This window comes from Strigops habroptila, chromosome 4 (assembly GCF_004027225.2).
Source record: "Strigops habroptila isolate Jane chromosome 4, bStrHab1.2.pri, whole genome shotgun sequence".
Classification (NCBI taxonomy): Eukaryota; Metazoa; Chordata; class Aves; order Psittaciformes; family Psittacidae; genus Strigops; species Strigops habroptila.
Genome location: NC_046358.1, coordinates 64,639,632 through 64,662,382, shown reverse-complemented (window position 1 = coordinate 64,662,382; position 22,751 = coordinate 64,639,632). Strand labels below are relative to the sequence as shown.

Here is a 22,751-nt window from a genome sequence, read left to right as displayed (position 1 = left end):
GGAAGAAATAAATGAAGAGCTGATCTGTAAAAATGTCGATTCGTACCTTAATGGCTCTTGGTGACAACTGATCTTAAGATGTGTCCTAGAGCTTACATTTAAAATACGGTGAAAACAACTCATTTTCAGTTAAAAGCATCTGAAAAGATTTTTTTATAATCTATTTTTAAAACTGTAAAAGTAAGAATATAAAAATAAAGCTCTGGTCCTATTCTGTGCTCTACGTTGTAAGCATAAAGTCTGCCTGGTGCAATTGGAGCTCCTGGCCTTTGCAACCGTTTTGCAGATGCTTCCTAAAAATACTGCTCACAAAGCAGTAGTCTTTGTTCTGCGACCTATTCCAAGGGCATGCTAAAAAATAGGCAATAAAGTGGAAGAACAAACAACATTTGGAAGAAGAATGTCCAGTGCACTGTCCTGTTACTGGAAGAAACAGGTTGAGAAGAGGGCATTTCCATTTTCTTCGAACTATGTTCTTGTTGAATGCAGTTACATCGTGCGTCAAGTTTCTTGTGTTCTAATTTTGGTTTTAGTTTAGTTTTCTTTTTAGGCTGCAGTGTGGATGGTGACATTTATAAGTAATTCTGAACTTGTAGAATATTTTATTATATGAGCTTTAGGCAAAATAAACATTCAAGATGTCATAAACTTGGAGTAAACTTGGTATTCTTAGCTGTACAGTTCCTATGCAATGCTGTCTATCTTCAGTAGAGAGGCATGATTGTAGAATCACAGAATGGTTTTGGCTGGAAGGGACCTTAAAGCTCATCCAGTTCCATCCCCCTGCCATGGGCAGGGGCACCTACCACTAGACCAGGCTGCTCCAAGCCCTGTCCAACCTGGCCTTGAACACTGCCAGGAATGGGGCAGCCACAGCTTCGCTGAGCAACCTGTGCCAGCGCCTCAGCACCCTCACAGGGAAGAACTTCTGACTAAGATCTCATCTTAGTCTCCTCTCTGTCAGTTTAAAGCCATTCCCCCTTGTCCTGTCCCTACAGGCCCTTCTAAGAAGCCCCTCTTCAGGTTTCTTTTTGTCCCCTTTAGGTACTGAAAGGCTGCAATAAGGTCTCCCTTCAAAAATAAAAAATAATCCCTTTGATTGTAAAAATATGGTTGGTTACTGCTGACTGGGCTTGTAGGACTGCAGGTCCAAATTCTGGACTTGCAATTGTCTTTTTTTTTTTCTTTCTTACTGGCAATGAGTGTATAAATCAAACCATATGGCTAAACTGTGTTTTAAGCAAAATGAGAATTAGGATGCTAAGTGAAAATCCAAAATCTGTGCCAGTATGATTTGTCTTAATTGATGTCATGTTCTAAGAATGTGTTGTTTTATTTGGTAAATATGAGAATAGTTTGCAAACTTGGAAGATAGGAGGGTGTAGAGTAAGTAAATCAAGTGAAAAACAAAGGGCTTATATATCTCTTGGAAATCTGCAGTTTTCTTAAAAGTATTTGAGAAAAAGTATGTTCTATATAAGATGCCACTTGTATCTAATACTGCTATATGGGGGGGTTTTATGTCTTGGAAATGTTAAATTAAGAAATATTATTTTCTGTTTCAGAAAATGGCTGACTCAAGTTTAAAATAAGTTATTCTAAACATGTATAGCAGTATGATTAACCTGCTATAAAATTGACACCAAAAAAACTATATAAATCTAGTTCTGGCCATTTTTATCCTGAGAATTCTTTAAGTTCAGGTGCTGCTAAATGATGCAGAACATCCAGAGAACCCCTGTCTTTGGTGTACAGTTTATTTCTGCTTGTGTTAGTGAGCATTGCCCACGCTGCCACAGGGCACCACGAGATTGCAAATGTGAAGCGGCAAAGATGCATTCCACTTGGTGTTTCTCTGACAATTTTAACGTTACTGGCAGTTCGAAGTGGGAAGGGATTTTCTTGGGGTTTGGGAATTTTCTTTGTGTGGCGCCTCCGAGTTATTACTAAAAAATCAATCCATACAGCTTTTCACTTTGATTTGAATTTGATTTCTTTTGATGTTGTAGGACAATAGGGTAATTGTTGGTGTAGATTGGCTATTTATTGCCTATAGTTTATTAATTTAGTAGGTTCTAGATACTTGCAGTTTGGGAAATTAAAGATGGTACTTCATGTAACGTAAGTTTTGAAGTGACAGTGCTGCCATTGAGAAACTCTCTGGGTGCTGGCTCTTTTTGAGGTACATGGGCAATATGAAGTTCTTAAAATATGTTGATAAAGTCTATATGTAGGCTGATTAAATAGGCTACAGAAGAAGAATGATGATTTCTAAAATCTTTCCTTTTCTGTAAACAGGGTTATTTCCTTCTCTTTGAGTCAATGCTGGATTCTGTCATCTATGCGAAGGACAAATACCTGGCAGAGGGAGGCTCAGGTTGGTGTGCATAATTCTTTTAATAAATTTAGCTCTGGGGGGAAACTAAATGAACTCTGAGACTTAGAATAAGCTATGCATGGATGAGAAAGTTGCCAGTCTAAATGAAAAATGTTTCCATTAGTATGAGCTTCAAGGCATTAATTTACTGTATGGGTAATAGAAGAACATGAGATGGGGTATCAAGGTCTCAAGTTAATGCTGTTTTTAAGAATAGAAGGGGTTATTTATTCTTAAGTACAGTCTAAATTTTTCCTCCTTGCTTCTTCCCACACATGTGGCCATTTGTTTTCACCTCTCAAAATCCCAGTTTCTGCGTAACTAGAAACAGAGGGAAATAAGTTCTATTCTGTAGGATGTGATACTGTTTGAGTAAGCTATTGTGAATTATAGGAAGAATGAATAGGATGGTGTTTTGCAGGTAGAAGTTGCATAGGGAGAACATAGTTTCAAACAACAGAAGCCACATGAAATAACTAAAGGAATTAGATTGTTTCAATTCAGCATATTTTATCCTGCTGGGAATATACTAATTTTCTTTGCGATTGGATGATAAGGAAAGGGACAGAACATAAATGTTTCATTTTGAAGTAGCGTTCTTTTATCCTTTTAAGTAGCTTAGATAGTGTCATCTTAGGCAGTGTTTAAATGCCTGTAAATATTTATTCCTCATGTGATGCCATTTTCTGCACCAGTTCTGCATATGCTTATTTCCTTGTGCTCTATTCCTTTGTCAGTATCGTATTTCATATTGACCTTTTCAATTGTAGTCATCAGTCTGGGTTTTTTTTTTCCCCTTTTGTGCTAACCATGCACATAGTTAGTTTCACTACACTGACTTAATGATTGGATTAATGACTATGTAACAGCGCTCGCTGCAGTGCTTCTCTGGTTGCAGCGAGCTTTGTATGCTACAGAGTGCAGCAGAAAAAAAGGGTGTTTATGCAGTGGTTCAACATTTGGTCACAAAGCTGAATATATCAGCAAGAGATTACTGTTCATGTGTTGAAATATTTAGAAGCCACTTGAACAACATGACAGAAGAAGAGCTTTTTTTGTTTTCAGCAATTTAGAATAGTCAGCAGATCTGGAACACAGTTGTTCTATGCTCTGTATAAGTATATGCTGAATATTTTACGTTGCAATATGATTAGGTCTGGGGACATTCCCTAAAATTGTAAGGAATCTTTTTATATTTAGCTACTATTTCCAGAGCTTTCTGAAAAGGGCCAGAGATTTGTGACCTCTATTGAAACTGCAATAGAATCTTGTTTTCTGTTTGTATTGTTGGTAAGCTTGCTAGTGGCTTGTGCCTCCCAAAGTTTCCTTTGAAAGACAGGGTATGCTGATTCTGCAGTACACATATCCTTTGTGCTTTGGGAATGTGTTGGGATCTTATTTGACTCTTCAAAGGATACAGTGTTGTACAGTCACAGGTTGGTATGGCCAGATTTTAGATGGAATGCTGTTTCCTTAAGATGCCCACAGTTACTGCTCCCCTGCCAGCTTGTGTAGCAGGTAAATGGCTGTGCCTAATATTACTGAGAAAGTTGCTCAGCAATTAGCTTAGCAAGACAGACACTTCTGCAGTGTGGATGAATAGCAGCAGAACTGTGGGCATATCCACGTTTAGGTGAGCCAAAACTAAGAGCTCATTCCCAGGTGAAGCCTTACCAGAGAAACTCCTGAGTCTGCCATAAAGCTTAACTTTGTCTGGAGCCACTTTGTACTATTGAGCCAAGATCATTATTACTGGGACTGTTTGAAAGCTGAAAAAAAGCAATAGAAGCAGCTGTGATTTGGCCAGATCTTTGAGTGATTGAGCTGGGAATAGAATCCAAACGTGTAACTTTGTGTTCAGTCAGTCATGTCGTCATTACTTCAACTGAGCCTATTGGCCAGCTGAAGTGAATTATGCCAAACTGTCTAGGGTGATGTGTACAGTGTATAATAGCTTTATTTGGGAACAAAATTCTTGCTGCCCACGACCCATCTGTTTATTCTTTAGAGCTGTTACTTGCTTGAGTATAGATTTTTGCATACACTTAAGCGCAGCGCACATTAGTGAGGGATGACATAGGTAAGGAAGGCGTCATTCAAAACGTAATGCTGTTTGCTTGATCACGTTGAAATGATGATGGTATTCACTTGGAATAATTTCCATATCCCTGTAGGATTGCTGCCTTACCCTTCAGCATCGTGAAGTTTGTGAGGCATTGCTAAGGGATAAAGGATTTCCCATTGTATTCTGTTCACCACGTGAGCTGTTCCTAGTGACAGATGACTTCTGGGCACTGATTCGAGAAGGACACAGATGGTCAAAACGATGAATCTGTGGGAGCATTGAGGACTGTGCGCTTTTTGTCCAATTGGCATTTTGTTCATTTCACCTGTGAGAAGGAATAATTATTAAATTATGGGCTTAATGAGATAAAAAATAGTAAGTCTGTCAGGATTGCCCAGGCAAGTGTTGCAGGGTTGCAGAAAGAGCAGAGGATTTCCAAGGGGGTGAAGGGTAGTGGGTGAAATGGCAAATGCAGTTTTTTAAGCAGATGCTTTTAAACATTTTCAAAACTGAAGTGTTTAGGTGATTTAGGCTGATATTTAGATAACATGCTTATGTTTCCACTCAAACCTCAATATAGCATATGCTTCTGGACATAGGTTAGGTAAATTTGGAAGTTAATGTATCACTCTAGTTTCTTGCTGTTGGTGGAACACAGGTTTCTTCTTGTGGATTCTGAACAGGCAGTGTCCACTTCTTTGTTGTTATTTTGATGGGCTAAACTAAAAATGCAGCTTAGATTAGAGCATTAGTATTTACATTTTTGCTTCTTGTTAAGCACTTTGCATACAATGTATATAATGATATTTGATATGTAATCAATCATGAGTTCCACTGCTGATGTAACGATTTGCTGTGTGGACGAAGAGATTTAATTAAAGATTATTATTGTCCCACTGAAGTATTTCATGCTTGATAGATGTGGTAAGCTTCTTCCTATTAACAGAATGTCCCAGAAATGTGGGCTAGTCAGAGGAGGGAAGGTTATAAAGTAGTTGATTACTTTTTGCTGTGGTTTTCTTTTCATTTGCAGTGATGCCAGCATGCTCCTGTAAGTGTATGCTATAACTAGGGACTTCCAATCTCTTTGCATTGCTCTTCTCACCAAACCCCTGGCATCCTTTTGAAGAGCACTTCCCTGAAAAATATTCCCCCAAAGGCTTGTAGTCTTGCTTTTGTTGTCTTGCTTCACACTGTCTTTGAATTTTTGGAGCATCAGTGGTGGCTCTTGGAGGTTTGGGATGCTGGGAAGTAAAGCCAAATTGAATGCAGTTGTCACACTACTAAACAGCAACATCAAATCTTCAAGAAATGGAAATTCCTTATTGATGGCTCCAGAAATTACTTGCAAATACTCCTACCATCAGATGTTGAATCTTTGTGTGTGTGGCAACTGTCAGGTGTGCTGGAACCAAATTATTTGTTTCAGACAAGGCAGTTTGAATGCCTTCCTGTTTCCATTCTCATCAGACTGCCTTTTTATTGCCAAGTTAATTGTAGGCTGTTCCTGGAGAAACCTGCTCTGAATCCCTTGTCTGCAAAGTAAGGGTGATGGTAGCTTACCAATGGGATTCCAATTTAAGCTTGCTGGTATTTCTTCATTTATTCTGTTTTAAACAGAAAGTGAGAAAAATAACTGTGTTTGTATTTTGTATAAACTAGTCATTCTAAATGTAGATTTCTTACTTTAATGTCTTCATATGAAAAGAAAAAAGCTGCTTTAGACAAGACTCTTTATCATTAATATATGTGATCTTATTTCCTAAAACTACTCTCACTATATGAAAGTTCTAATTTCAATTTTCCGCTTCTATCTTCAGCATTTTACAAGGCAAAAAAATACTGTTTTTCTGACTTACCATGCTATACCAATGATTTCTCCATACTCATTTTGATAAGCTACAGTTTCAAGCAGTGCTGAAGACAAGATTAATTTTACAGTTCATCAGATTTTGTGGAGAAAAAGAGAAACTTAGCTTCAGTTTTATTAACACTGACACATTCATGTATCAATAAAAAAATAAAGTGTTTATTAGTAGGCATTTTGCTCTGAAGCCAGCTCAGGAATTCAATGTATGTGGCTTTTAGAGGCTTTAAAACTCTATAACCAAAACATTGGAGTTTCTTTGTGGAAAGAAACTAGCTGAATATAAATTGGGCTTCTCTTACTGTTTGATAGCGCTGTAGACAGCCATGTTCATAGCCGCTGTTCTTTGTGTCTTTTCCAATCAGCAGTGGATAGAGATTGCTAAGAGATTGACTGGCTTTGCTGTAGGCAGCAGTCAAAAAGGCAAATGTCAGTCTTGCACTGCTATTTGGAAAAGCTGTAAAGAGTACTTGATCTGAAGGTATTCTTGGGAGAAGGGAAGTGTGAAGATAGCATAAGAATGATAGCTGTCATCCTAAAGCTGTGGGGGGAATCAACAAGGAAGATGTTCTCTCTCTGTTGGGTCACTTCCATATTCTTCAGATGTAGATAGAAGAGTCGTTAATCTTTTCCAGTACTCAAAAATAATTTTTTAGATTGTAAGGCAAGTACCAGCCAGAGCTGGTAAGAAACGGGAATAAAACTCTTGAGTGAGTTTTGGTCTTTTCTGGAAATAGGGTATTTTCACAGAGGCTTCTTGTTATTGCAAAGCCCTCACCTGAATTTTCCTTTGGGTCTACAGTTATTAAACACATTTTAGGTCAGTCTCCATATATAAGCCAGAATAGTATGTTCTAAGTTACTTTCTTCAGACATCAAGTTTCCACTCGACTCCTAGCAGTGGGATTCAACTACAAAAATCTTTTGTCATGAACAGGAAATACTTGAGTACTGTGGGAAAACTAAGTTTCTAGTCTCTTCCATGGACAAATGGGACTCCAGAAAATAAAGTAGCAGAAAGTGTCTTGTCCAAGAGCTGAGAAAAATTATTTGTTCTTTGAAGATGTTACTCAGAGAAAAGAAAAAGAAAGAAGAAAAGGTCCTCTTTATCCACATATGAAATAAAAAAATCACTAATCTGTTTCTTTTGTTGCAGTTTATCCTGACATGTGCACCATTAGTCTAGTAGCTGTTGGAGATATGAAGAAACATGCGGACAAGCTACTTTTCTGGGAAGATGTATATGGCTTTGACATGTCTTGCATGAAGAAGGCTGTAATTCCAGAAGCTGTTGTGGAAGTGCTGGATCCAAACACACTGATATCTACAGCTAGTGTCATTAAGGTACCATACTTCTTAAATGTGTAGAAGGCAGATTAGAAGTTTCCTCTTTTTACAGAGGAGAGGATAAAAAAATACACATGCACACATAAACTTTGGCATCTTCAAAATGCTACAAATGCAATAAGGTTCTTGGTGTTAAGACTAGAGGACTCATATTAATTGCCTTTTTTTTTTTTAGCGATTTTGAGCTCTTAATAAAGTAGTATTCCCATATTTAGATTGTTCTGTTTTACATTTTCTTCTATCCAAACCCAAACTTGTATTTAAGTTACAAGTTGTGTATCTGGAATTTAAACTATACCAACAAAACCCTCCACAACATGGAATGAAGAGTTTTCTTCTACTTTGCTTCCCTTTTCAATTCAGTTTGTGTGCTGAGTTGCATAGCTTCATCCAATAGAACAACCATGTCTGAAAATGCAACATTAATTTCTGCAATACTAAATGAATTAATTTCATGCTTGCTTTTCTGTGGTGTCTTTTTTTTTTTTATAGCAGCTTTGTCATGGGGAATAGCAGCGAAGTTGATAGTGCTTCATATGAGAGAACACCTACATGATGAGATATAATTCCAAAACACTGGCTAGATTGCAATTCTGATGAACTTTGTGATTAGTAATAATTGGAACAGGTCAGATAAAATTGAAAGAAGGACTATTATAAACCAAGATTTTCTGCCACAGGTATTCTTATTATTGTTCATACAGTTACTTTTTTATTGTAATACACTTAAGGCATTACTGACCTTCCTTCAATGGGAATTACCTGTTTAGTAAAGAGGTAATTTCTATTTAAATTCATTCCTATGTTATTTTAATGTAGAAGAAAATAAATTCATATAATTTATCACTGAACTTGAAACCATTACTGAGGTCTCTTCCAGCATAGAAACTACTTGCTGTGGTCAGTTGTCAGTCCTGCCCACAAAAGCAGTAATAGGTCAAGTGCAGTTTTGTTGTAAGTATATCCTGACACAAGTTATTGTTTAAGCTTTTCTTGTCTATAATTTGATTATAGAGAAGATTTTAAAGTATTAATTTCTTTTTTTTAATTGGGCATTCAAATAGAAGAAGTGCTGAGACTAAATACTTCTTTAACTTGAATAACTACTTTGACCTTCTTAGGCATCTTTGCTTCCTTTTTTTACAGGACACCTGTAATAAGTTGTGTGACTTAAGGCTTACAAGTGTCTGTTTTCCTTGAGTGTAAGGAGAGGGTCGAGTGATCAAGTCAGTTGTTGGAATATATTTTGCAGACCTGTCATTATAAGGAAGGTAAATTCCACCTTTAGTGAATGAATGTGCACAAAACAGAGGTACAGACAAAACGGAGATCAAGAAGAGCAAATAGTGACAGGAAAAGGGGGAATGGCTTTAACCTGATAGGGGAGATTTAGATCAGATAAAAGGCAGAAGTTCTTCCCTGTGAGGGTGCTGAGGTGCTGGCACAGGTTGCCCAGAGAAGCTGTGGCTGCCCCATCCCTGGCAGTGTTCAAGGCGAGGCTGGACAGGGCTTGGAGCAACGTGGTCTAGTGGAAGGTGTCCCTCCCCATGGCAGGGGGATGGAACTGGATGATCTTTAAGGTCCCTTCCAACCCAAACCATTTCATGATTCTATGAAGAGTCTGAGGCTGTAATTGTTAGCCATCTGACAGGTTTGTGCAATGAGTGAGGCATAAGCACCTTTCTCATCTGCCATTTTGATAACATTTTACATGTTCTGATTCAAGTGGAAGTGAAGTTGAATACTTCTTGCAATAGGTCAAGTTTGGTATACAGAAAATGAAGAACATATATCATACTTGAAATAAACAGCTGCAGGGATGAGTTAAGCTCTATCTGCTTGTTAAGCAAACAAATAAACAACATCTTCACCTGGAAAATGTTGATAACTAGTTTAATGTGCCAAATGCAGTCTGTAAGCTAATAATACATGCCCCTTTCTAATATGTACCATCATGAGCAGTCACTGTCCAGCTCAAGTGTATGTGATTCGCAAATTGTGTCATCGTGCAGCATTTTCCATCACTTTGATGCTTAATGCTTTTATACTCCTTTGTTCCTGGGTAGCAGTCACAGTTTTTAAAATAACCTAAAGTCAATGTATGAGCTTGTTTGCTGAAGTTACAGCACTAAGTAGTAAAATTAATGAGTAGGGCAAAGTGGCATTATAGGTAAATTGTTTTAATCAATAGCCATTCCACAAAGCAAATGGATTATATTTTTAAGAGAAAGTTTAAAAAGGTTCCAATTTATCATAGGATTATTACAGGAGAAATTTCAGTGTGTTTGCTCAGATTAGCTGCTGCTTGTTTTATATAGTTTATAATGTAACTTCTCAGGAAGCAAAACTTTGCTGAAAGAAAGACAAAGCAGCATCAAGACATATTTATTAATAATGGTTATGATATTTAGCTTCAGCATTATATGGCATTCTTGGATAAAGCGTCAGCCTTCCAATATCTGAGGGGAGCCTACAGGGATGCTGGAGAGGAACTCTTCATCAGGGACTGTAGCGATAGGACAAAGGGGAATGGGTTCAATGGGTTCAGGTTAGATATAAGGAAGAAGTTCTTTACTGTAAGGGTGGTGAGGCACTGGAACAGGCTGCCCAAAGAAGTAGTAAATGCTCCATCCCTGGCAATGTTCAAGGCCGCGTTGGGCGACATGGTTTAGGGTGACATGTCCCTGCCCGTGGCAGGGGTTGGAACTAGATGATCTTAAGGTCCTTTCCAACCCTAACTATTCTATGATTCTATGATTTTAACTGAGTACATAAACTAAAGAATGTCATACAGTGAAAAAAATTGTGGTGTAATTTTTATGAACAACTGAAAACAGAAGCTTATTGCTCTTTACAAACTCTGATTTTATATATATATATATATGCTAAAAAATTAGAATATTGAAATGCATGCTGCAATGTTACCGTTGTTATCCTGGATATGGTATGTTTTTGTGTTAAATTCAAAATAGCAAAGCAGAAGAGTTTGACAGGCTGAGAGAGCCGGGCTTCTTCAGCCTGGAGAATAGAAGGATTCCAGAAGATCTGAGAGCAGCTTCCAGTGCCTAAAGGGGCTACAAGAAACCTGGAAAGGGGGTTTGGCAGGGGCATGTAGTGACAGGACAAGGGGGAATGGCTTTAAACTGACAGAGGGGAGATTGAGATGAGATCTTAGGAAGAAGTTCTTCCCTGTGAGGGTGGTGAGACATTGGCACAGGTTACCCAGAGAAGCTGTGGCTGCCCCATCCTTGGCAGTGTTCAAGGCCAGGTTGGACAGGGCTTGGAGCAACCTGCTGGAGTGGAAGGACCTTATCAGTGTGTATAAATGTCTTGTGGTGGTGGGAAGTAGAGAAGGTGGAGCCAGATTCTTCTCAGTGATTCTCAGGGGCAGGACAAGAAACAAGGGGCACAAGTTGAACTACAGGCGGTTGTGTTGAAAGATATTTTGGAAATGGTATTTTACTGTGAGGGCAATTGAATAATGTGGCACAGGTTACCCAGAGAAGTTGTGGAGTCTCTGTCCTTGGAGATGTTCAGGAGCTATTTGGACATGGTCCTGAACAACCTGCTCTAGCTGACCCTGCTTTAGACTGTGATTTCCAGAGGTCTCTTTGAATTGTTCCATGATCAATACTACATTAACCTGGCAAATGAAAAAAAGCCCAGATTGAACCTGTATCACTTCTGATACTGTAGTCTGCCATGTGGCTATATGAACAAGGAGTAAAACAAGTGAAGATGCCTGTGAATGCTACTTGATCTTACCAATGGGCAGCTGTCATCGAGAGCAATTTTCTTGAACGAAGTGAGCTACTACACCTAGTTCCATAGTGCTACTAGTCAAAGTGTCTGTTAGTTTTGACGTTTTGGGAAGAGGAGTATTAGGTTGTCAGTGTGCAGACAGGATTAAGTGGGTTTTAAGCCTCTTCCCATTTTTGGAGAGCTGAATTAGTATTGCCGTCAAAAAGTTGTCTCATTGTGGGAGCAACCTTCATCCAAAGGAAGATCTTAAATTTAGCACTTACAGAATTGTATTACTTCCTTCAACAGCATATTGACTGTAATACTGCATCCACTCCAGACTTAGAATTCTCTTCAGATTTCACTCTGACCATCACAACGAGCACAAAGTGTACGGTAAGACAATTTTAGTTTCTTCATATATGGTCAGTATCACATTGCACTAATAGCGCATTAATTATGCTTAAGTTATGATCAGTCCTTGCCTTGAAACCTTCATTTCCACAGTACAGAGGTGTCAAATGGGCTCTTCATGTAAAGAGAGATAGATGTAAAACTCCAGTAGTAACATTACAGTATAATACAGGTAGATGAGGAAAGGGAGAGATGAGGAGCTTTAGCAGTGGGGTCATTCTGTTTTGTTCTCTAGTCCATTTTCTGAAAGAAGAGGTTTCTGTTCAGACATCTTGTTAACCACTGTGCTCAAGAATGACACAGGCACTATTCTCAGAAGAACTTTTCTGTGTTTGGTAAAAAGTGAAAAACAACATAAGAGCAAGGTAGACTATAGCTCATGCAATAAACATTTACCAGCTCCCATGGCAAACACCATTTTTTAAATGGGGAAGTTGATGAACTTTACATGTGAAGATTGAGGGGGAACAAACAGAGCATTAGAATCTGAATCTGATAACCAGAGGGTTTACTGCATCTATTTTATTTATTTCATGCAAGTTAGTATTTTTACTTGATGTCAGTTAATATGACTTATGTTCAAAAGAACGCTAATTCTAGAAAGGCTGTGAAATTTGATGGGAGCAGAGTTCTAATTGCAGTAAATACAAGCTTATTCATCTTAGAATTACAGACAGTATTACAGTACACCTCCATACTGTGGAAATGAAGGTTTCAAGGCAAGTATTACAGTGTTGCATTAAATTGAATGAAGAATCCGGAGCAAATCTGAGGCTGTGATCAATTATTTGTCTATCAAACACTAGTCAATATGAAATGGAAGAAAAGGAAAAAGTTTTCAGTCTGGGCATTAAAATTAAATGAAAACTCAGCACAAGGGCATCTTTCAAACACTTCAGAGAAGTTGTGCCTACATTGTTCAGTATGAATTTACATAAATGCACATTCATTTTGCAGCTTTTTTTTCTTGGTCATTCAATATCTGGTAGTTAGGAGAAAACAGAGAAACGCTGGGTTTTGGATTAATGAAAAATGTCCCCTGTTGTTTTTTCTGAGAAGGCCCATGCAATTTAAGTCGTGTGGCTTAGGTTCCATTTTTGAAGCTTAAGTCAATGAAGATACCTAAATATTTTTATTTAGCATACTTCGGGGGTGGGGGGGTGAGTTCTGAAATAAAGATGTTATGAATGTGTTTAAAGCAAAAACAAATAAAGTATTCCAACATAAATATTTGTAAGTGTTTAGATGTGTATTTGTTGTAGATGTGTATTTAGAAGTGTTTAGATGGGTACCCATGTGAGGATTCCTTTTTGATTTGACTTAAGATGCACAGCTTGCTTTTTTTGTTGGAATAGAGAAGAAAAGAATCAAATGGAAGGATTTTTGTATTGTTACCGTTAGGCAGGGCAGTTGTGATAAAGATGAGGTACGGACGAGAAAGTCTGGATGTTTAGATTAAAGTAATGCATTGAGTTTTTAAACACTAAATGATAAGCAAAGGCAGGATGACCTAATTTTTACAGATTTTATGATTGCTCTAATATGCTTTTACATTCAACATCAATTATAAATGCTTTCTACCAATTCATTCAATTGTCCTCATCAAATTTGATAAAAGGTGTTAGGCTCTGAGATCTTCCTACAAATTTTTGTAGTCTAGGGTTTTGTGATACTTCAGCTGAGAGCTTCATGCTTAGTTTAATGCCACAGCATGTCACAGAATCAAGTCCAAAGGGGTAACTGGTAGCTAATGTTTAATATATTGTGATAAGTCTGCTACAACTGGTTTATTTGGCTTTTGCATGTGTATATGAAGAAGAAATGCAGGCTTCCTCTCATACGAATGCAAAGAATATAGAATCATAGAATAGTTAGGGTTGGAAAGGACGTTAAGATCATCTAGTTCTAACCCCCCTCCCATGGGCAGGGACACCATGTTGCTATATAATGTAATTAGTTACATGTTACAATCTTGGATACCTACATCAAACAACATAATACCTGGTTTTTGATGGGTCTGTGTGCTAGCTCATGCTGCTGTGTATCTCTTGGTGTTAGTTATCATGAAATCATTCTAGTTACGTCAGGGCAGGGTCAGCTTTGATTGCAGATCAAGCTCCAGTTGCAGCCCTGGGTTAATTTTCTTAATGTAGCTACTTTTGAATAACTGATTAGTTAAACAGGAATCTTTACAAAATCTTGGCGATCTTTTGGGTTTTTGGGTAAAGTAAAAGAAATTCTTTTGTAAACGTCATTTTTCCTAACATTAGACCTTTACATAAACTTCATTTGTGTTCTGTGAATCTGTGGTATCATTCATTGACTTATAAATCAAGATGTGCACCTTGCAGGGAGAAGGGGAGGGAAGTGAGGGAAAAATAATGTTTCTGCAATTTTGCGGTGAATGCAGGTCGTAAAAAATGATCAGAACTCTGTGAAGTATTTTGCACTTCATCATTTAGGTTTATTGACACTTCGAGTGAAATTTCCACTCTTTCTTTGATGGATTGGAGAAGTTTAGTTGGGAGTTGACAGTTCATCCGTCATATCAGGCTGCCTAACCTTGCAGTAAATGAACAATAAAAGCCCATTATTTATATTGAGGTTTTTAGGAGATGCTTTAAGATTGCAATTTGTCCTTTGAAAATAACATTTGATGTATTTCTTGTTTGCATCCATGTTTAATTGTTCTACTGGCACAAAAAGAGTAAGCTGGTTTTATTTCCCAAAATTCTAGCTTTTGATACATGTCTGTGCTGATTTTTGCCTTTTTTAAAAAATGAACATTTAAAAATAATTTTGCTTTATTTACAAAGTATTTTATAAAAAAAAAAATTTTTGAAATGTTATACTTGTATATATCAGGCTTTTTTAGCTTGCAACCAAAAGTTTGTTTCAAAGCAGCTTTTTCTCAGCCCTTTCTGTGCCATAACAGAGTGAAAACAGATTTGGTTGTCTCATTCCTAGTGTTGCCTTCAATAGCAAAGCTAACTTCAACCAGTGTTATCATCAGATATAACACTCCTTCTGTTAAGTGGTCTGTCCTTCAAACCCACACAAGTGGAAAGCTTAGGTGCATGGTGGTGGTGGGACAAAAGAGTTGTGGTCTCATCTAGTTGGAGTCTACAACATAATGTTCATTGTTGACGAGCTGAATGTTCAGCTGACAGCTCTGGAGGCATTAGCCATATTGGGGTCTGTTGCTTCCTCCCATCAACCTGTTTGCACATCTGTGGTGACAGCGTGGTATGTTGTAAAAGCTGACAGGAATCAGAGCCATAATGCAGTCTTTTTACCAACTCATTACCACATTTGCCTTGATTATGGCTTGGAACACCCTCAGGATCTCTCAGACAGGAGAAGCTGCACTTATCATTTCTGTGGTAAGATGGTGAATAACTAAAATCTGACCTTATTTTTGCCTCAGTCACTTTGGGATTTTTTTGGTTTTGTTTTGGGGTTTGGTTGAGTTTTTTCTTTTAGAATCATAGAATATCTGAAGTTGGAAGGGACCCATAAGAATCATCAAGTCTGATTCCCAGTGCTTCTTTGCTCCTTCATCTAAAGCTACTTTGATAGCAGCATTAGAAAACAAAGGAGCCATGACTTTCAGTTGACTTTTCAAATTAGTCTCAGCAGAGAAGTTGACCTCTTCTTGATTTCCACATACTTTATTTCTGTTCTTGTGAATTGTTCTGGTGAACACTTCTGAGAGGATTTCATAAAGACTGTGGGAAAACTTCACCTGGGAGAGTTAGGAACAGAGCTTTTTTTTCTATTCTTTTGCTGGAAGGAGCAGAGAAAGACTAGCCTAATCTCAAGGCTGACCTTTGGAACTTGTCACCCACCTTTTTCTCATCTTTGGATTTTATTTTTTTTTTCTGTCTATTTTGTTTTGTCTCTTTGTAGTGCAAACCTTTTACTTCCTGAAAATTGATAATGCAAATGCCGAAATAGATACTTCTCTTCTTTCAAGATATCACAATTCTTGCTCTTCTGACCCCTTGACTAATTATCTGGTTGCATGAGAGTGCCATTTAATTGTACAAGAAGTTGTTTGAAAACCATGCAGTTCAGTAGACGACAGGATAACTGTTTTCTGGTTTTAGATAAAGGGAGTAAGGACATAAATGCCCAGAATTAGTGATGAGGTTGCACGAAACAGAACTATGCAATTCCCAAACCATAAGAGCATAGTGTTAATTGGCTCATACCTGATTTGTCTGCCCTTCCATCTGTAAAATATTTTAAATTGCTCTTATACTTTTGTATGATCAAAAAACCCCATCCTATCAAAGTAATTAAGTCATAACATCAGCCTCATGTCTCTCTGTAGGTGTATCCTGAGGGTAGTGAAGATGATCCTGTAATGCATTTATTAAGTCATATCCTTAACAACAACAACAACAAAAAGGTGCTTAATGCTCCAAATAAATAGGTTTTTTCTTCCAGGTGTTCAAATAAATAAGTCTTCAAGAAAAAAAAATTGCTAACAAACCCGAGAAATATGGAAAGATTGAGTGAAAATAAGCATTTTAAGTATGACCTTATGTGGTGCTTAGGAGTTATTGGCAGGGGGTGTCAAGGCTTTATGTAGAGCATATATTCTTCCTGTTGACTTTTCCTTTATTGCTCTTGTGGTTTACACAAAACAGTATTGTTAGCAGTAAGTTTATGTATCATTATTTTAGCTTTCAAAGATTGAAGGTTTTCAAAGCATGAAATGGTTGCATGGAATCATTATATGAAATTGTTTCAAAGCACTTCTAGGGCAAGTTGCCTTGATTTCAGTCTTACAAAAGATAATGGCCAAAAATAAATTCAATTGGCCTGCAAAAGCATTTTCCTAAGAAAGAGCTAGGGTTTGTCGCTGCTGATTTTAATGAGACATCTGGCTAATATCAGTTAGTAGATGCTGCTAGGAAAATATTCCATTAATTGTATTCTGAGTTTGATCACTACGTGAGCTTTTGAGATAAAATATAATGGTGATTACCCTCAGTGTAGAAATCAATTGACAGACTTCCTCTTTTGTCTGTGAGCGTTTCCCCTGTGAGTCCATCAAGGTTGATCTTTCCTAGCTGAATAACAATATCCCCTGGGAGGAAAATAGCGGTATCTCTTCATTGCTCCCAGGAGATCTTGTCAAAGAGCAGGGGATGTGTATAAAAAGTGGGAGGGAGGAAGGGGGTGAAAGAAGGATAATGAACCAGAGGACGTGACTGATGTATTAAAACCTTTAGGAGGAAAAAGGAAGTTGAGTTGTCTGGAGAAAAATATTTTGACTAAGGAAAATCTTTGCTGCTTAAAATTTTCTTAAATGTTAGACAGTTTGATTTCTTAATACCAAATTTTCCATTTGGGAGCCACCAGTAAGCGTTAGGATGCAAGTCTTTCATTCCAACCTTAAGTGAGAAACTAAATCTTGTAAGCTAATTGGAAATCTGGCTTGGAGTACCATGGTTAAGCACACCTCAAATGCCTGATTTCTGTTTAAATGAAACACTACTTTATCATGTTAGAAGGCAGGGTTTGTCTTTCTGATCTGTTTAGTTGTTGGTAACCTCTTCTACAGTGATCTCCAGATTCTTGGTCTCTTTAAAACACAAAATCATTGGGTTTTAATAGCAATGGGTTTCTTTTCCCTGTGATAAAAATGCAGCAACTCTGCTGTGTGGATGACAAACATTCCATCTCCATGCTTGGATAAACTCCATCAAAAGCACATTATCTCCCACTTCTGTGGCCAGCTGGCTAATTGTATTTCTTGTAGCCACTCACTGTTGGAACATGATATTAGCAAAGAGCAAGAATGATAAATGACTCAGTGTAGGTGATAGTGATAATGATAATTTTTAATTTCCTTGTTCCTAAATGAATTGGCAAGGTTGCCCTTATGAGTTCTCACAGGCAGTCAAGCAGTCTCATTTGTTTTATCCTGTTAAAATACTGCTTATACAGCCAGCCATTTTCTTCAGAAAAAAGCCTTAGTATTCAGATACATTTGGAATAAAATACAGACTCCTCTTCCAATTTCAGTAAGGGCTCTAAGTGGAAGAGTTGAAATAATATGCACTAATATTCATCTTTTACATATGTTAAAGCCTTTTGTGATCTTAATATATTTGGTACATTTTACATGAATAAATGGGGAAGAAAAATAGGCTCAAGATAATTTAGCTGGGAGGGAAGAAAAATATGTTAAAGACAAGTGAATCTTACTGAATGTACTTCATTTACAGGGGGTGGTTTTTGTAGGTTTGCATTAACACCTTAGAAACCCTCAGTGATCGATGAAGACCTTAAGCTACTTTGTGAGCTCTTCATCGAAACCTGGGTTTGGCAAAAATTGGGTAGAAATTAGCAGCTGCTGTTGTAATTTTGGAAATATTTTCTTCTTAGTTGAGTGAACTCTTTGTTGACCTGTATAGGATAATGCCTTGCAGTCTCTGTAATGTACGTCTATTCCTAAATATTTCCTTAGTTCTTTATTTAACCCTCTTAGTTCCCTGGGTAAATACGGAAACCTTGTTCAGGGCTTGGAGTTTTTGTCCTCATAGCTCTGCTTTTCTCCTGGCAATTTATAGGAGAATGGGAAGAATAATATTTCTGTGGTGTTTCCCAATATTTAACATCCTTTGAGGCTAGAGCATGTGTCAGGCTAGAGCCGCAGTTATTTATTACCAGTTTAGAAGTCATTATTTTTGTTCTCCTCTTTCTATACCATGAATACTCTTTCATGGTATTCAGGAGACTGGCACTTGAAAGATCCTTCCAGAGAAGGCTCGAGTTCTTGCTGATTAGTCATTGGGGAAGTTGTAAATGAGCTGTCAAAGGTGGGGCAAAAAGATGAGAAAAACTGCTGTGGAAGAAATAACTGTTATTGTAATGTTTAAAAAAAAAAACCCAAAACAAAAAAACCAACAAAAACCAAACAAACCACCTAATGCCATAGTTGTAAAACATTGTCTAGAATTCATGGGAGTGTTATTTGTTCTTCTTTTTCCTAGGTTTGATTCTTTGTAAGGAAGATGCCACCTTTAATAAAAATCTGGCCAGCCCTGTATTCCATTTTAATACGCTTGTGTCTGTGATTGCTTCTAGTATGCCACTTGTAAGAGATTTTTTTTTTTCCCTTATATTTTACTGCTTAGCTGCATGTGTTAAATTTTACAAGAGGAGGGGAGGACTTAATCTTCCTTCAAGCTGTAAACATTGGAAATTACTTTTTTTGTAATTTTTTTGTAATCTTTGTATTGCATCTTTAGTAGAATCATGTGATTGTTATAGCCACTGTCATTTGTGGTAGTGTTCAAAAGTGAAATGAAAGGAAAATGTTTTGAACTTCACTTTCATAAAATTATTTCACTGAAATGTACTTAAATATGAAAGATACGTGTTGTGAGTTTCAGGATAAAACCACCACCAAGTAATAAAAATTAAAAAAGCTAAGAGGGTAAGGGAAGATATAAATTCCTCAAAAGAAAATATTAACCAAACCCACAATGTTAAAGCTAGTTTTGTATCATCAGGTATTTCAACTTTGATTTGTGTAGGTGTTTGGTTTTTTTTTTTTTCTTGTCCCAAGATATTTATGTAGGGTACCAGATGATTTCTGTAGTGGTGCAAGGCTTACACTAATGTACCTTAGGGTAATGGTGGGGAGTTGATTTGGTTTAGGGCGTTTTAGCTCTTCTATTTGGGAGTATTGAAGTAGGCTTTTTTAATGCAGTCAGAGATTGTAGGTTTTAATAGCTCTTTTGAGGAAGACTTCCTGCTGCTTTATGGAGAAGAAGAAATTTTAATGTTTTATGTAAAGCATTTCATAAAACATTGATAAGAGAAATAACTAGAACTGTGTTGCAGTTTTGTATCCTCCAATACTTTGCCAGTGACATAGAATCATTCAGGTTGCAAAAGACCTGTCTCTAAGGGCCACATCTGCACATCTTAAACACTTTCAGGGATGGTGATTCCACCACTACCTTGAGCAGCCTGTTCCAATGCCTGACCACCTTTCAGTGAAGAAATTGTTCCTAATACCCAGCCCTTAACCTCCCCTGGTGCAGCTTGAGGCTGTTTCCTCTTGTCCTGTCACTTATTACTTGGCAGCAGAGACCAGCCACCTCCTGGCTCCATCCTCCTTTCAGGTAGTTGTAGACAGTGATAAGGTCCCCCCGAGCCTTCTCCAGATGCCCTCAGTTCCCTCAGCTGTTCCTCATCAGACTGTTTTCTAGACCCTTTATCCACTTTGTTGCTCTTCTCTAGACCCAGGAAATGGTGTCAGAGATTTTACTATATAGCCTTTGACATGGCAAAAAAACCCCTCTTTCTGTATTAAAGATTCAGTGTCACAGACTGATTTTTGGAAAATCAGTTGGTTTGTGGCTCCCAGAATAGCTGACTAGTTTGAGTACGAAAATATTTATAAAACTGAGCTGTAATGGAAAAAGCTACACCCTGGATTTAAAATACTGTGATAGGTATTAATTGTTAGCATTTGTACTTAGTATGTGCTAGATAAATAAAACCAGAGCATCGTAATAAGGCTATAAAGATCTATCCTTTGAGTTCCTAGGTTGCTTAAATCAAAGTTTGGGTGCTTGTAAGAAGCTCTCAACTTTCCTGGTACGAAGAAATCATTAAATTAGGTGTAAAGAACAAGGTTGCTCTTTGACATAGGCCTACCTCATCTTTAGACTGAGGTTTTCTAGATTAAGTGTAAATTTGAGGCCTCCCTTTCTCTTGGGTTCCTACCTTGCGTGTTTGCTTTCTACAAAAAGGTCTTAAAGCTACACTGGAATCCTTCATGCCCCCCCTGTGTTTTAGCATTGAAGACCATCAGCCTTTTTCTTTTCATTAAACTTTCAATTGAACCATCAGTTTCATACACAGATGTATTGGAATGGGTGGAATGAATTATTAAATAAAATGGAATTTACTCATGAAAATAATGCATAATTTGGATAAATTGAATGCCTTTTGAAGTGTTATGTTATTGGCAGGGGAACATACGCAGTCTAGAATCAACTAGATTGGAAAAGACCTTTAAGATCGTCAAGTCCAATCATTAGCCCAGGACTGTCAAGACCACCACTAAACCATGTCACTGAAATCTTCCATGTGAAATCAAGAAGAAGAAAGGAAGAAGGCAGTTAATTTAGGCTGAAGTTACTGGAAGGCTTTAGGATACGCTTGAGCTTATGTTTATTATCTAGGTGTAGGCAAATAACTGTACTTCTGTTGAATAGCAGGTTTAAACTTTTGGTTTGGTTTCTAGTTTTACAGTGTAAGCAACAGGATCTGTGCAGTTTCACTTTCTAGATTTCCTCAGCTCTGATTGGCTTGTGGAATAGCTGCCATTGTGAATATTAAACAAATTTTACAGCTTAGTCTTTTTGTTTTCCCAAAGACGTAAGACACATGGGAAGAGCTATCTATCTGGATATTAAATGCAGCGTTGGTAAATGATGGCAGGTTGCCTGAAAATGTTTATTAAAAACAAACTACATGGTCGAAACCAATTTTGCAAAGAAAAACGGTCAAACCACGTGTGTGTTTTGTTTTTATTAGTTGGTTCAAAACTGGTTTGAAAATCTATTAGTAAAGATGCTCATTAGATTTTGAAATTGCAGTGTATGTGCTCTTAAGAGTTTTCAAAACATCTTTCAAACTCTCCCCTGGATGCATTTATCTTTAAGCATATAATTTCTGTTCAGCTATTCAGGACTGGAGCTGCCTGTTGACATAGCTCACCAGAGTCTGTGTTTTGGTTTTGATGTGCTTGAAGCCGTTCACAAGAGTTTATCCTTTGGCACTTGTGGAATTTATTTTGTGGGAATATTTGTCTGTCTTTTTTTTTTTACTTTTGGCTCAATAATTGTTTCAGTATCAATACTGAAGAACATCTGTCCATTTTAGAATGTAAGAAAAAGAATTTAATGAATCAGCATAGAGCTCCTGTTCTCTGTAGTCCTTTGAAATCTGTAATCCCTGGAGCTCTGCATGAGGTAGTCTTTGTGATGTTTAATAATTACTGTTTACTACCTCTTAATTTAGATAGTCAAAGTCAGTGTTTCAGGTTGTTTCTGTTAAGGAAACCCTTGATTATGTATGAAATAAGGTTGATATTTATTGTAGTCATTTACAGAAGTTGCACAAATCCTGTTTCCCTGAGCACAAGAGGCAGCAAATAGCAGGGGACAGTTTCTTTCCTTGTAACTACAGTTTCTTTCCAGTCTGAACCTCATCCTCTCAAAATAAAAATGCCAATGTGGGGACATTTGCTTAGTGTGTTTTTGTTACTTCTTCCACCAAATACATAAATAAAAGCATCCACCTTAGCTATGGTGTGTCTGTGCGGAGCTTTTAGCTTTCTGTCCAAAATGTAGCTTGATTGTCTTGTTTTCTCTGGAAGCCAGGTTTTTTTCTCTCAATTTTTAATGGATTTTTGTTGTTGGCACCTTGTTCTCCTTTCTCCAGTAATCATATCCTGGGTCTTATTTGTAAGCATATCAACAGTATTGACCTGATGACTGAAAAATATTTTTATGACTTAGTAGATCTCAGACTAATGTCCAGAAAAGATTGTGCATTGATAAAAGTAGTCTGATGGGTCAATAAAACTTTGTCAAAACCCTCTCAATCTTTACTCAAAAAGGCATATTGGAGACAAGGCTGTGATTCACTTGGCAATGAGTTTCTTAGCATTGAGTGTTAGGACTCAATGAGTGATAAGGTTGGAAGAGTCACCGTTTCCACCATCTGGTGCTCATTTGTCATGAAGCTCCCTTAGTGTCTCTTTGGTTCTTACTTTTAACAATATTTGCCCACATCAGAATTTGGAACTTGCCAGGCTTCTCTGGAGTGCCCTTAGCTGAAAAGCAAACGCAGGTGCTTTAACACATTGTGTTCTCCACCATGTTGGTGAAATCTGTTCT

The 22,751-nt window shown here is 37.4% G+C and overlaps 1 protein-coding gene across 9 annotated transcripts in view; it reads left to right on the top strand.

Annotated features, from left to right (window-relative positions):
- The window catches only part of PRMT3 (protein arginine methyltransferase 3), a 67,801-nt gene that overhangs the window by 32,042 nt on the left and 13,008 nt on the right, over positions 1–22,751 (top strand). For 7 of the 9 annotated variants that reach the window (XR_003990880.1, XM_030482001.1, XM_030482000.1 and 4 more), the window contains 3 exons: positions 2,299–2,377; positions 7,466–7,653; positions 11,707–11,793. Coding sequence is in view for 8 of the 9 variants with exons in the window: in XM_030482001.1 (XP_030337861.1) it covers positions 2,299–2,377; positions 7,466–7,653; positions 11,707–11,793 (354 nt within the window). In the remaining variant the exon portion in view is untranslated. Of the gene's footprint in view, positions 1–2,298; positions 2,378–7,465; positions 7,654–11,706; positions 11,794–18,561; positions 18,592–18,821; positions 18,889–22,751 lie in introns of those variants that run through there. The other 2 variants (XM_030482008.1, XM_030482007.1) reach the window with 2 other exon arrangements.